This window comes from Arachis stenosperma, chromosome 9 (genome assembly GCF_014773155.1).
Source record: "Arachis stenosperma cultivar V10309 chromosome 9, arast.V10309.gnm1.PFL2, whole genome shotgun sequence".
Taxonomy (NCBI): domain Eukaryota; kingdom Viridiplantae; phylum Streptophyta; class Magnoliopsida; order Fabales; family Fabaceae; genus Arachis; species Arachis stenosperma.
This window is the reverse complement of record NC_080385.1, coordinates 157228520-157241945: the sequence shown is the minus strand read 5'-3', so window position 1 is coordinate 157241945 and position 13426 is coordinate 157228520. Positions and strand designations below refer to the sequence as shown.

At 34.6% G+C, this 13426-nt stretch overlaps 2 protein-coding genes across 2 annotated transcripts; both read right to left on the bottom strand.

Annotated features, from left to right (window-relative positions):
- Positions 1-526: 526 nt before the first annotated feature.
- On the bottom strand, positions 527-3094 carry LOC130947969 (uncharacterized). Its single transcript, XM_057876681.1, has 6 exons — positions 2931-3094; positions 2512-2644; positions 2309-2412; positions 1983-2154; positions 1728-1868; positions 527-1359 (listed from the first exon to the last, which is right to left on the bottom strand). The coding sequence occupies exons 1-6, from the start codon at positions 2978-2980 to the stop codon at positions 982-984; spliced, it is 978 nt and encodes a 325-aa protein (XP_057732664.1). The 5' UTR covers positions 2981-3094; the 3' UTR covers positions 527-981.
- A 6351-nt stretch (positions 3095-9445) lies between these two features.
- LOC130947916 (caffeoylshikimate esterase-like) lies at positions 9446-11590 on the bottom strand. The gene is made up of 6 exons (XM_057876628.1): positions 11159-11590; positions 10916-11075; positions 10691-10837; positions 10459-10589; positions 9993-10130; positions 9446-9877 (listed from the first exon to the last, which is right to left on the bottom strand). The coding sequence occupies exons 1-6, from the start codon at positions 11495-11497 to the stop codon at positions 9569-9571; spliced, it is 1224 nt and encodes a 407-aa protein (XP_057732611.1). The 5' UTR covers positions 11498-11590; the 3' UTR covers positions 9446-9568.
- Between the last annotated feature and the right edge of the window lie 1836 nt (positions 11591-13426).

Sequence of the window (13426 nt, the reverse complement as noted above, 5' to 3'; positions counted from 1 at the left end):
TTTTTTTTCAATTTTTTTGTGCACCAATTTCTCTCATTCTCAATTCAAAGTTGCTATTTTTTTTTGGATAGAAAATGGAGCATTAAGTCCAGAGAAAAAGAAAATTAAATAGAAATTACCCTATAAAAATGCAATTTCAATGAAATCTGCATGAAAATTTAAAGAAATACATGAGGAAAAACACCAATTGCTTCTAGTATGTTTAAAAACCTATCCTTGTAAAATTTCTTAGTACCAAGGGGTTATTCCTTTTAATATAAGTAAAAGATAATGATGAAAACAAATAAATTTGAACATTTTTTCTTATATTGGTCTTATATCTGAGCCAACAACATTAACTAGCTTTTCATTATTTTTTTATTAAAAATAGTGGTCTTAATATTTTCTGAACTAAAAAGCCAAAAATATTGATCGGTTGATATTTTTTTTTAAGTTGACTGGATTGCTGGTTAAAGCAATGTGTTTGGGCCTATCTTTAGAGCCAGTTCGCTGTATTTCCTTTTTTTATTTTCTGACCTACTAGTTGGGCCCATCATGTTCCATCAGGAAGTTAGCTTTCACTCTTGTCTTCTTCAAGATTCATACCGATTACCAAATACATATGGTGGTGTTGTACTGTTATTACACCTGCACCATCTCAGGCTCAATATAACCACTACAATTTCTCACGCTTTTTGTTTAAATATGCGTGGATGCTACAGCTCATAAATGCGCACACTTATTGCTAACATAAAACTGCTGTTCAAAATTACATGGTATCAATAAAATCATCTTATGCACATTTGCAGTAGCAAAGAATCAGGATGGATTCAAGCAAGCTGTGTATTCCATTCTATTACAATGTATACATTTACAAATCCTAGATGTACAATATAGAATAACTAACCTTATAACCACAGGGAGGAACATCTCTCCTCGTTGGCATTTCGATATAAAGTTGTTCTGGCTTTAAGATCTCTGACAATGTTCATTCGTTTTGAACTATGAAGATTTACCATCCAGCTTTAGTGAGCCAAAATCATTAACTAGTGCAGCCGCAGCACGAGCAGCAGCGGATGCACGCTCTGCATAAGCAATGGCCGCTTGAGCCTTCTCCAATACATCAGAGGACTGCGGCCTTGTCTCTCTTTTGGCATCAGTAGTGGGAACCTTAGTATAGTTGAGGGACTGTTCAATTTCATTCGTATTCATCCAATAATCATTGGTAGAAGGCCTAGGAGCTTCAAGGTGTTTTTGTTCTTGCTTGTTACGCATGGACTTGATGGAATATTCTGTATTAGAAGATGATGAATTACTAGTTCCTTTTTTCCTAGGAGTATGAGAAACGGCAGATCCAATATCAACATGTTTTGCTCCACCCTAGAAGAAAACCATAAACAAAAATGAAGAAAACGCAGAAATGAAACAAAAACCCAGCAAATGAAAAACCCTAAATGAAACATATTAATATCAAAAACCCAGCAAATGCATGGAAAGAATTCAGGAAAGTACTCTCAACAGCAAGAGTAACTTCTTAATTCTCCTTCCAGAATTACTCACGAAGAACCAAGTACTCTCCCAAGGTTAGAAGGAAATTTGCAATAAATTTTGGAGTCAGTTGTGAACAAAGGTAAACAAGTGACAGCTTAATCGTCATATAAATGCTATTCACCATTAATGACACTAGTATTAAAACAATAAACAACAACAAAAGAAGAAATAATTGGGAGCTCCAATGATAACACTACCAGGAGATCTTCATGATTTTTCCTAAATTCTGCCTCAGTTTTAGAAGAATCCCATGTTATGTTATATTCTTTAGCAATATCCCTCAAGACCTTGAGCTTTACTTCTCCAGGCGGAGTACTAACAGAGAGCTTCTCAATTATCTGAAATAATAATATCAAGAGAACAAATCGAATGATGATATTAAGCAACAGCTAATACTCCAATATAACCGATATATGTTCACTATCAAGAAACGAAAACTGAAAATATTTCACCATGCGGTTCATGCCAGAATCAGGACGAAGTTCGGATACTGCAGATACAAACTCCTTTCCATATTTAGAGGTGAATAAGTTCTTGATGTGCAATAAGTCTGGCACATCTGAACATCTAGGGGCAGCAAAAATTAAACTAGCAATGGCTTCTCGCAATTCTGGCGGGCACTCCCTGTTATGTAGAGATTTTCAGATATCAAAGAAAAAAATATCCAGGAGAACTTATCTTCATGTATGATTATAGTTTAAACTAACTTCATGTAAGCTAACTAAAAAGAAAACACACCGTCCAATAAGCACAAATACTTAGATTTGTATGGACTTACTTCTGGCTCTCAATTATAGGTACACGAGCAAGAACAAATTCACAGAATAACTCTAAAATTTCATATGCCTCCCATATATTTTGTTCTCGAATGATATGCTCCACCTATTTAAATCAATGCAATCAAACAAACAGCAAAGAAAATGCAGAGTGAGCTAAGATAGAAATAAAATTAACAAGCGTTATGAAACACTCAACAATTACCCGAATTCTAGCAATTGCCTCTTGGCCAGCCTGCAAGAATTGGGAAATCTCCTTGCGCATTTGCTTCAGTTGCGCATCTCTCTTGTTTTGCAGCATCTTAATGCGCGAGATCGACAGGCTAAGACATGTTTTACTACAGATTACCAAGATCAACAAGCATCGTGTTTAGGGTTGTTACAGAATGAAGAGTATCCATATAATAAATTGCAAAAGCATCCACTCAAATCCAACTACCAGCCCTGAATATTTATTATAATCTGAATTTGATAAACTGTAATGCACGATTTACAGATACACAAAGGAAAGAGGGGGCGAATCTCAATACTCAAATCGAGTAATAAAGCATGGATATATGTCAAAATTTGATCTTTGAAGAACAGAATCAGTCAGTAAAAGGTGAGAGAAGTGGGGGAAATCACCAGCGAGTGGCGAAAACACCTCTGTTAAAGAGCTGATTAAGAAGTGACATTGTTGATGATGACGATGATGAAGATGAAGATGAAGATGCAGCAATCAAGTGAGTCCCAAGTCGCAGATGGGAGTCACCACGTCCACCAAACCTTCTTCTGCCGATCTCGTTCGCTTAAACCCCGACCCGAAAGCAACCTATGAACTGATCCAAGCCCGAATTAACTCAAAATTTGGGGACTAATATAATATAATGTTAACATTTATTAATTAATATTAATGTTACTGTAAAAATTTGATTTTTTTTTCCAATTTGCTCAACAGTAAATACTTAGACGAGAGCTAACGGACTATAATTAAGATGACATAGAATGTGAGTTCAAGCCACCCTATCTTATATAAAAAAATGCACTTAGACGAGGAGACCTAATTCTATTTGAACTCGGACTTTGTTGATAAAGCTTGGCTATCCCAAATTCCAAAACTCAAGCGAATTTCACCCATGTAATTTTCATTGGGTAAATTAGTGAACTTAATTTATATATTTCTATCCGTTTATCTTTCAATATGACATTGTCATGTTTTAAAACAACCCGAGAATATCATAATTCTATTTCTGGATCAATGATGCAAATTACTTACAGATTAGCTGGCAACATTTTAATTTTTTATACACTTTCACAGTTTCACTGCTGTAACACCATAACAAATGTTAGTCAGTCAGTTAGTATTGTTTTTAGGCAAATTCTCTGGTATGGATATTGAGAAACATCTATACCTATGGATTCTGATGTGTATGGAGAAGAGAGTGACGCGTAAAACAAATGCTCCTGCACTTCTGCTCTATACGAGGGCCCGCATTCCAAAAAATCTGGCAGCACAGTGACCCAAACAGAAAAGATCACGTGTTGTCGGAGGTTTATGTTAAAGATCAATGTTTGGTTAATGTGAATTTGGTGATTAAGATTTGAGAATGATTTTTGATAAATGGGCTGAAGTTATTTGGGCTCATTTAAGGTTGTTTATTTTTTATGCTGCATACTAATTGGACGAAAGAAAAAAATAATTATTGTATGAAGACATAAGCCATTACAAAATAAAGGAGAAGGAAATGACACACACCGACCAAAAAAAAAAAAAAAAAGAAATGACACACTAATACAGTATTGTAACTAAGAAGTTACTCCTCCACCATAAGGACTAAAATGTTTCACTAATTTATATTGTAATAATATTTTTTATTTTTGAATCGGTGACAGTTATTTTATTATTCTAAAAAAAAGAAATAATAATTAACACGATACAAAAATATGTAATTTTTTATTTAGCATATATTATATGATTAGTAAACTCCGCCTATGTTACACTTGCGGTACATAGCCGGTCCCAAACCCGGATAAAGGAGGAGGGTTGTGTTAGGTCTTCGGCAACCAACATAAAAATATAGCCGAACCCCCATGACATGAATCAAAGACATTATTGCGCTAAAGCTAGGTCGTTGCCCGGAAGCAACGCGCCGTATGGCTCGAGTACGGTGTCGAAGCAAGAGCCGCTGCATCGGTGCCCGGATGTAGTGTTAAATGAGCAAGGGTTCTCGCATTTTCGTGAACGGACGAGGGTAAATAAGCTAGTTCACAAAGGAAAAGATAAAGGTCGAAGCGACAAAAGGTTGAGATTTGGGACATGGAACATAGGCACTCTAACAGGAAAGTCTATGGAGGTGGTGGATACCATGACAAGGAGGAAGATTAACATTATGTGCCTACAAGAAACGAAATGGGTTGGTGCAAAGGCTAGGGAGTTGGATACTTCTGGTTTCAAACTTTGGTATACAGGAAAGGTGAAGAATAGGAATGGGGTTGGAATAATTGTGGATAAGCAGTGGAAGAAGGACGTAGTGGATGTCAAGAGGGTGGGAGATCGGATCATCTCTATCAAACTAGTGGTGGAGGGAGGTGCTTTCCATGTGATTAGCGCCTATGCACCGCAAGTGGGTTCAGACGAACAACACAAGATAAGGTTTTGGGAGGATCTAGAGAGTTTGGTTCAAGGCATACCTTTGGGAGATAAGATTTTCTTAGGAGGAGATTTAAATGGCCATGTTGGGAGAGAAGTGACTGGATATGGGAGTATTCACGGAGGCCATGGTTTCGGGGTGATCAATGCCGAAGGTAAAACTATTTTGGACTTTTCCTCAACTTTTGATCTTCTCATCGCAAATACATGTTTTAAAAAGAGAGACGAACATCTTATAACCTATAAGAGTGGCATGACAAGCTCTCAAATCGACTTCTTCTTGTTGAGGAGAGTCGACCGGAAATTTTGCATTAATTGTAAAATTATCCCGGGAGAGAGTTTGACAACACAACATAGGGTGCTCGTCATGGATTTTCGCGTTGAGCAAAAGTTGAGGAAAAGACATCATACGAAGAACCCAAGGACGAGGTGGTGGCGGATGAAAGGTGAGGAACAAAGAAGCTTCCTAAGACGGGTAGGAGAAGAGGCAAAGTGGGATGGGAATGGAAGCGCGGAAGAGATGTGGAGGGAGATGGCAGAAGTTATTAGAAGAACAGCAAAAGAAAGTTTTGGTGAATCTAAAGGAATAGGACCAAGAGACAAGGAGTCCTGGTGGTGGAATGCGAGTATACAAGAAAAGATAAAGATAAAAAGGGAATGCTTTAAAGAGTGGTCTTTATGCCGCAATGCAGATAACTGGGAAAAATATAAGGCGGCTAAGAAAGAGACAAAAGTGGCTGTAAGTGAAGCAAGGACAAGAGCATATGAGGGTCTCTACCAGTCTTTGGGCACGAAAGAAGGAGAAAAATGTATATAGAATCGCAAAGAGTCGGGAAAGAAGAACGAGAGATTTGGATCAGGTTAAGTGCATAAAGGATAAGGATGGAGAGGTGTTGGCTCAAGAGGAGAAGATTAATGAAAGGTGGAAGAGCTACTTCTACGAGTTATTTAATGAGGGACAGAAGACTCTTCCGAGCCTTGGTCGATTATGCACAAGGGAAGAAGATCAAAACTTTGACTACTATCGAAGGATTCGAGACTTCGAGGTAAAAGAGGCTCTAAAGCAGATGAAAAATGGCAGGGCAGTAGGACCTGATAATATCCCGATTGAGGTTTGGAAAGGTCTTGGAGGAAAAGGCATCAACTGGTTAACCAAGCTTTTTAATGAGATTTTAAGGTCAAAGAAGATGCCTGATGAGTGGAGAAAGAGCACCTTGGTACCTATCTACAAGAATAAGGGGGATATACAAAGTTGCGGAAACTATAGAGGGATTAAGCTTATGAGTCATACTATGAAGTTATGGGAAAGGGTGATAGAACGGAGGTTGAGAAAAGAGACACAAGTAACAGAGAACCAATTTGGATTTATGCCAGGCAGATCTACCACTGAAGCGATATACCTATTAAGAAGGATGATGGAGAGGTATCGTAGTAATAAAAGGGATCTGCACATGGTGTTTATTGATTTGGAAAAAGCGTATGATAGGGTACCAAGGGAGGTCTTATGGAAGGTTTTAGAAAAGAGGAGAGTAAGGATCGCATATATTCGGGCAATCAAAGACATGTATGATGGGGCCACAACTAGTGTGAAGACTCAAGGTGGTGTGACAGAGGAATTCCCTATTGGTATAGGATTACACCAGGGATCATCCTTAAGTCCATACCTTTTCACATTAGTCTTGGAAGTACTCACAGAGCACATCCAAGAGCCTGTGCCATGGTGCATGCTTTTTGCCGATGATATCGTCCTTATGGGAGAGTCAAGGGAAGACCTAAATAAGAAGTTGGAGTTATGGAGAGAAGCTCTAGAAGTGTATGGTCTGCGCATAAGCCGTAACAAGACGGAATATATGGAATGTAAATTCAGTCTGAGAACGGAAAACTCCAATATAGAGGTGAAGATTGGAGAAAACATCTTACGAAAAGTTAAAAGTTTTAAGTATCTTGGGTGCATCATACAGGATAATGGAGAGATTGAACAGGATGTAAATCATAGGATCCAAGCAGGTTGGTCAAAATGGCGGAGTGCATCTGGTTTTATATGCGACAAAAAAGTGCCTTTAAAACTTAAAGGTAAATTCTATCGCACCGCTATAAGACCGGCTATGCTGTATGGTACGGAGTGTTGGGCGGCTAAAGGGGAGCACGAACATAAGCTGAGTGTGGCAGAGATGAAGATGTTGAGATGGATGAGTGGTCATACGCGATTGGATAAAATAAGGAATGAAGATATAAGGGAGAGAGTTGGAGTAGCACCCATTGTGGAAAAGATGGTTGAATCGCGTCTCAGGTGGTTTGGACATGTGGGAAGAAGACCGATAGAACATCCAGTCAGGAGGGTGGATGAGATGGAAGATGGACAAAGAGCGAAAGGCAGATGAAGACCTAAGAAGACCATCCGTGAGGTGGTCAAACGAGATCTACATGTAAACGGTCTCTCTGTAGACATGATACATGACAGAGCACAATGGCGTCGTTTGATTCATGTAGCCGACCCCACTTAGTGGGACAAGGCTTTGTTGTTGTTGTTGTATATATTATATGTTAGTAAAAAATATAAATAATAATTAAAATTTAAGATATTAATAAAAAAATATTTGATGTTACTAATAATATTATTATAATAGTAAAAATAATAATAATATGAGGTGTATATATTATTATAATATATTTAAGTTACTTTATTAAGTATGAAATGGACTTATAAAATAAAATTTTGATTCTCTAAAGTTTGAATTTTATTTTAGAAAATAAAATATGATTTCTTACGATTTATTTTATAGGTAGGACCAAAAATAAATATGAGAGAGAAATCATTCAAAAGTAAAAAATCACACTTTACTATCCCTCTAAAATACAAATTTAAAATTTAGAAAATCCAAATTCTATGAAACGTGTGATAATGCTAACCGTGTTGAGCTTATGAAATGTATTTGTTCTAATTTTTTTGTTGAATGGGTTTATAGGGCCAACTGCTCTTATTGTAATTTTTGGGTGAAAAATGTGACATTTTGTGTTTTTTCTTTGTTGTAATGGGCTGGTGGGAGAGTGAGCTTAGTGGTGTTCAAAAACCTAGTATGCATATTCAAAAAGCTTCTTAAGTTACACCAAAAAATTAAAGTTTCCTAAATTCTTATTCTAATAAATCCCCACCACAAGAAAAACAGTAATTAAATAACATATACTTTAATCTATTTAATTAAAAAAATATATCACGATCATTGTTATCTTTATGTATGTTAGTAACAATAATATAAAACATATATTTATTATTAATATAGTCAAATTATTACTAAATAAAATTTATTATGTTAACAATAAATATATTACAATGATTAAAGTTACATAACATAAAATATGTATTTATTATTAATATAGTCAAATTATTCATAAATAAAATTGGTTACGTTAGCTATAAATATATTACGATGATTAAACTTACATAATACAAAAAAATTTAAATTTCTCCAAAAGCATTTAGTAAAAAATTTAACATTCCTCATGTTTCCATAACAAATAAAGTAAGTTAAATATATTATAATAATACATACACCTCATTTTATTATTATTTTTATTATTATAATAATATTATTAGTAACATCAAATATTTTTTTATTAATATCTTAAATTTTAATTATTTTTTATATTTTTTACTAATCACATAATATATGCTAAATAAAAAATTACATTTTTTTGTACCGTGTTAATTATTATTTTTTTTTAAAACAATAAAATAACTGTCATCGATTTAAAAATAAAAAATATTATTACAATATAAATTAATGAAACATTTTAGTCCTTATGGTGGAGGAGACTGTAACTTCTTAGTTACAATACTGTGTCAGTGTATCATTTCCTTCTCCCGTATTTTGTAATGGCTTATGTCTTCATACAATATAGTTTTTTTCTTTCGTCCAATTAGTATGCAGCATAAAAAATAACAACCCTAAATGAGCCCAAATAACTGCCCATTTATCAAAAATCATTCTCAAATCTTAATCACCAAATTCACATTAACCAAACATTGATCTTTAACATAAACCTCCGACAACACGTGATCTTTTCTGTTTGGGTCACTGTGCTGCCAGGTTTTTTGGAATGCGGGCCCTCGTACAGAGCAGAAGTGCAGGAGCATTTGTTCTACGCGTCACTCTCTTCTCCATACACATCAGAATCCATAGGTATAGATGTTTCTCAATATCCATACCAGAGAATTTGCCTTGTTTTTATACTCAGGTTTCTCATACTATATGGCACCATTTTCTATTATTATTATTATTATTATTATTATTATTATTATTATAAAAATATAAAAAATTAATTTTTAGTTAGCCAATATTAATCAATTTTAAAATTGATTTATAATTTAAAATTTAAAAGTTAAAATTTATGATTTAAAATCTAAATTTAAGATAAATAAAATAATTTTTTAAAAATTGACTGGTGTTAGCTAAAAACTATTGGTTATCTAATAAAATTTTTTTGTTAACCAAATTCAACTAAATTAGTCTAACATAACAAAAATTAGTTATAAATTTGTCCATATTACTACATTGCCAATAGAATGAAGTCAACTGAATTAACTTTTTTCCTAAAAGGTATATATATATAAATAATTGCCTACTCAATTAACTTAACATCTAGAATCAAGCCATGAAATAATGTCATTATGGACAGCAAAAATTCTGTCATCAGGTTCCCCTTCCAAAATGCCATGGTAACCTCCTTCATAAATCTTCATAATCTTATCCTTACTAGAAGCTTTCTCATAAAGAAATTGGCTGACCAATGGATCTGTCACCTTGTCTTCTGATCCATGAAGAATCAACAATGGAGCCGAAACCTTATGCAGTTGTGACTCAATATCCTGTGTGGCACTTAAGAGTTCCATGCCAGTTTTGAGTCTTGTTGGATCATCATAAGATAGAACATTGTAGTTGGCCTGCACAAGAAACAATTATTAGCAGATACATATTTTAAGGAATATAAGTTACTGAAGAATCATTTTATTTTGTAAGCATTGAAGAATTGAAGGGTTGATGACAGAGTTAACGAACCACTTTTCTCTTGCCTGGTTCTCTGAATGTCAATGCGGATAAATCTTTGTATGGGAACAGTTTTGCCTTTGGCATCACATAAGACAAAAGATCCAATGCCTTCAAAACTGCCTTAGATGGTAACATTTCTTCTGCAATCTTAACATCCAAACAACAGCACAAAATCACACTTGTATTCTGATATAAACAATAATAAAATCACCAAAGGCCATGCCTCTGATGAAAATAATTCCATTTTCATACAAATTGGTCTAGGAATCCTTCAAATGTTGAGTCGGATAAAGTTTATTGTAGGCACAGAATTTTGCAGTCCATTGAATAAGATACAAAATATTAAACTATCAATAGTACTACAAAATAGAGTTCCAAAGGTATCATCAAACTTTGAAACGAATTCAAAAGTTGAAACTAATGAAGCTGGTTAACAATTAACTCAAGTGCTATATATACAGAGGGATGAGCTTACTTTACACATTGGTGCTACAAGGATTACCCCATCCCAATTATTTGGTTCCTTCAAATGAACTTTAAGGGCAATGGCTCCACCCATTGACTGCCCCAATAGAAATCCAGGCAAGTGTCTAACCTCAGGCTTTGCTGTCAATTGAAATACAAAGATATATCTGGTGACAACATTATGGCACTTTCTAAAAATTGAAATGATTAGATCAAAAGAACCAATTAAGAGTATGTCCAACCTTTGATTTTTGCGTATTGTTCTATAACATCATCAACCAGATCATCAAATTTTGGAATGTAACCATGTAAGCCTTCAGAAAGGCCAAAACCTGGGTAATCCATAGCATATACAGCATATCCAGAAGCAGCAATTCTCTTGGCAAGACCTGAACAGAAATTTGAACCCTAATCTCAATCTCTAAATTAACTAGTTCTGAAAATAAATATTAAGAGAGAAATTAAACCTTCAAAAAAGAAGGTGCAAGTGCTGCCATATCCATGGCAGAAACAGAGAACGGCCTTAATTGGAAGAGCGGGTTGAGGCATCCAGCTTTTGCAGAAAATTTCGAATCCCCTGGAATTCGTTTCATACCACTCTTGAGTTCTGATCCCAGGAGGAGCAGCCTAACATGACAGCGAAAAAGGAGATGAGTGGTGGTGAAGATGAAATTGAAGACGATGAAAAGAAGAGAAGGTAGTAAGGTAACCTTGAACAAGTAATGGTCGAGGTGCTGGTGCACCGGTAGGAAAGCAGCACGGACCATTCTGCGAGAGGGTGCCAAGTCCAAGTTCTGAGAAGCGATGGCATTCAACTCGTCGCTCACACCTTCGATGTTTGACCTTCTCTTGGCCGTGACCACCACCACTTTCTTTCTTTGACTTTGACTCCTCAGTTGAGACAAGAAGAGCCTCTGCGATTGCAATTTCAGAGAGGCGAGCTCCATGGCCGAGGACAGTTGACCGCGGTGAGAGGTCAGCAATTGACTATTAATGTCACCGGAAATAGTTGGGGCAATTTTGTAATTACACTCGCACGCTTTTTCCATATAGTAGTATCAGAATTAGAATATGCTGCCACCGTCCATGCCACAATGCTGCTGTGTAGGGTGTAAATCTATCAATAAAAATAAAATTTTATGTATTTTAATATAAGTAATAACTTTTGATACACTCAGAATTTTCAAGGATTGGCACATACAATGATAGTTCTCAAATTTGATGGTCATTCTATTTTTATTGTTATGAACTTGATAATTCCATTCAAGTCCACGTCACATGTCATCCAAATGCTGACCCTTTTTTTTCTTTTCGTCTTATATATTACACAAGACACGCACTCACACACATTTTTACTACTAACATAAATTTTGTTGTGAGATAGATGTCCATTGATAATATTAGGCGGCTAAAATTTTTAACACAAAAATTTAAGATTATTACAAAGACCAATCTTTAATAAATGTTGAATTTATACAGCTATAAATAAAATTTTATAGTTTTACGTATAATTCACAGTAATAAAAATTTTTTCTTTCTTTTATATTACTAAAACAATTCTCTCTCTTTTATTTTATAAGTATTTTTTAATATTCTTCTCTCTCACTCTTTACATATAATATTTAGTAAATATATTAATCATTTTTATTATATTGAGATAGTAATTGTGGTACTAGAGTCTTCTATTTTATCTTCTTTATTTGTTTATTTTACAACACGTTATCAGCACGAGATTCTGATCAATTTTTTAGGAAGATTTTGGTAACAAATTTTCATTATATCGAAACTCTCTCATCTTGAATTCAATGCTCTTTATATATCTGAAAACAATTATTTATCATAGATATTAAATGCTGAAATCCATCTTGATTAAATGGATCTTGGAGATACCATTAAGACTGAAAATAATGCATCCCAAAAGGATAAAATCAAAGCCATTATTTTTCTCTGTCGTCATCTTGACGAAGGGTTGAAAAATAAATATCTCACATTAAAAGATCCTGCAGATCTTTGGAAAGACCTTGAAGAAAGGTATAATCATCAAAAGACGGTGATACTTCCTCAAACCCGATATGAATGGACGTACTTGCGTCTACAGGATTTTAAATCCATAAATGAATATAATTTGGCAATGTTTCGAATCACCTCACGAATGAAATTATGTGGGAAAAAGGTATCTGATAATGATATGTTAGAGAAAACTTTCTCGACATTCCATGCCTCGAATGTGTCCCTGCAGTAGCAGTATCGAGAAAAAGAATTTAAAAAATATTCTGAGTTAATTTCTTACCTTCTTGTTGCTGAACGCAACAATGAGTTGCTCTTAAAGAATTACGAAGCGTGCCCAACTGGCGCAGCCCCATTTCCTGAAGTAAATGTGGCAAATCATTACCCCAGAAGAGGTAAATGGCAAGGTTTTGGCAACAAGAAAAATTATGGAAGAAAAAATAATTATGTTCAAAAGAGAGGATCTCACCAGAAGTGGGATAAAGAAAGAAATATTGGGCAAAATAAATCAACAGAGGATAAGTGTTTCCGTTGTGGTGGAAAGGGCCACTGGTCGCGTACCTGTCGTACACCAAGGCACCTAGTCGATTTTTATCAAGTATCTTTGAAAAAGGACGGCATAGGAAAGGAAACTAATTTTGTTTCAAATGATGCTGAAAATTCCACCACTCATTATGATGTATCTGATTTCTTTGAGGATTCTGAAGAAAATATTGGTCATTTGATCAATGATGGAATAGTTTAATATGTGAGACTGTTAAATATTCATGTAAATAAATAATAAAATATTAATGTTTATGAATTTTGAAATCATTAAATGTGTCAAGTTTTAAAATAAAAATTTAGTTTATGACATTATTTTTATGTACAGTGTTTTTTAGAAAAATAATTCCGATCAAGTATTCAATTTAACTGTGCATACTACTCATTTTATTATTATTATTATTTGTCTTTGAAGAAAATGACAAGGA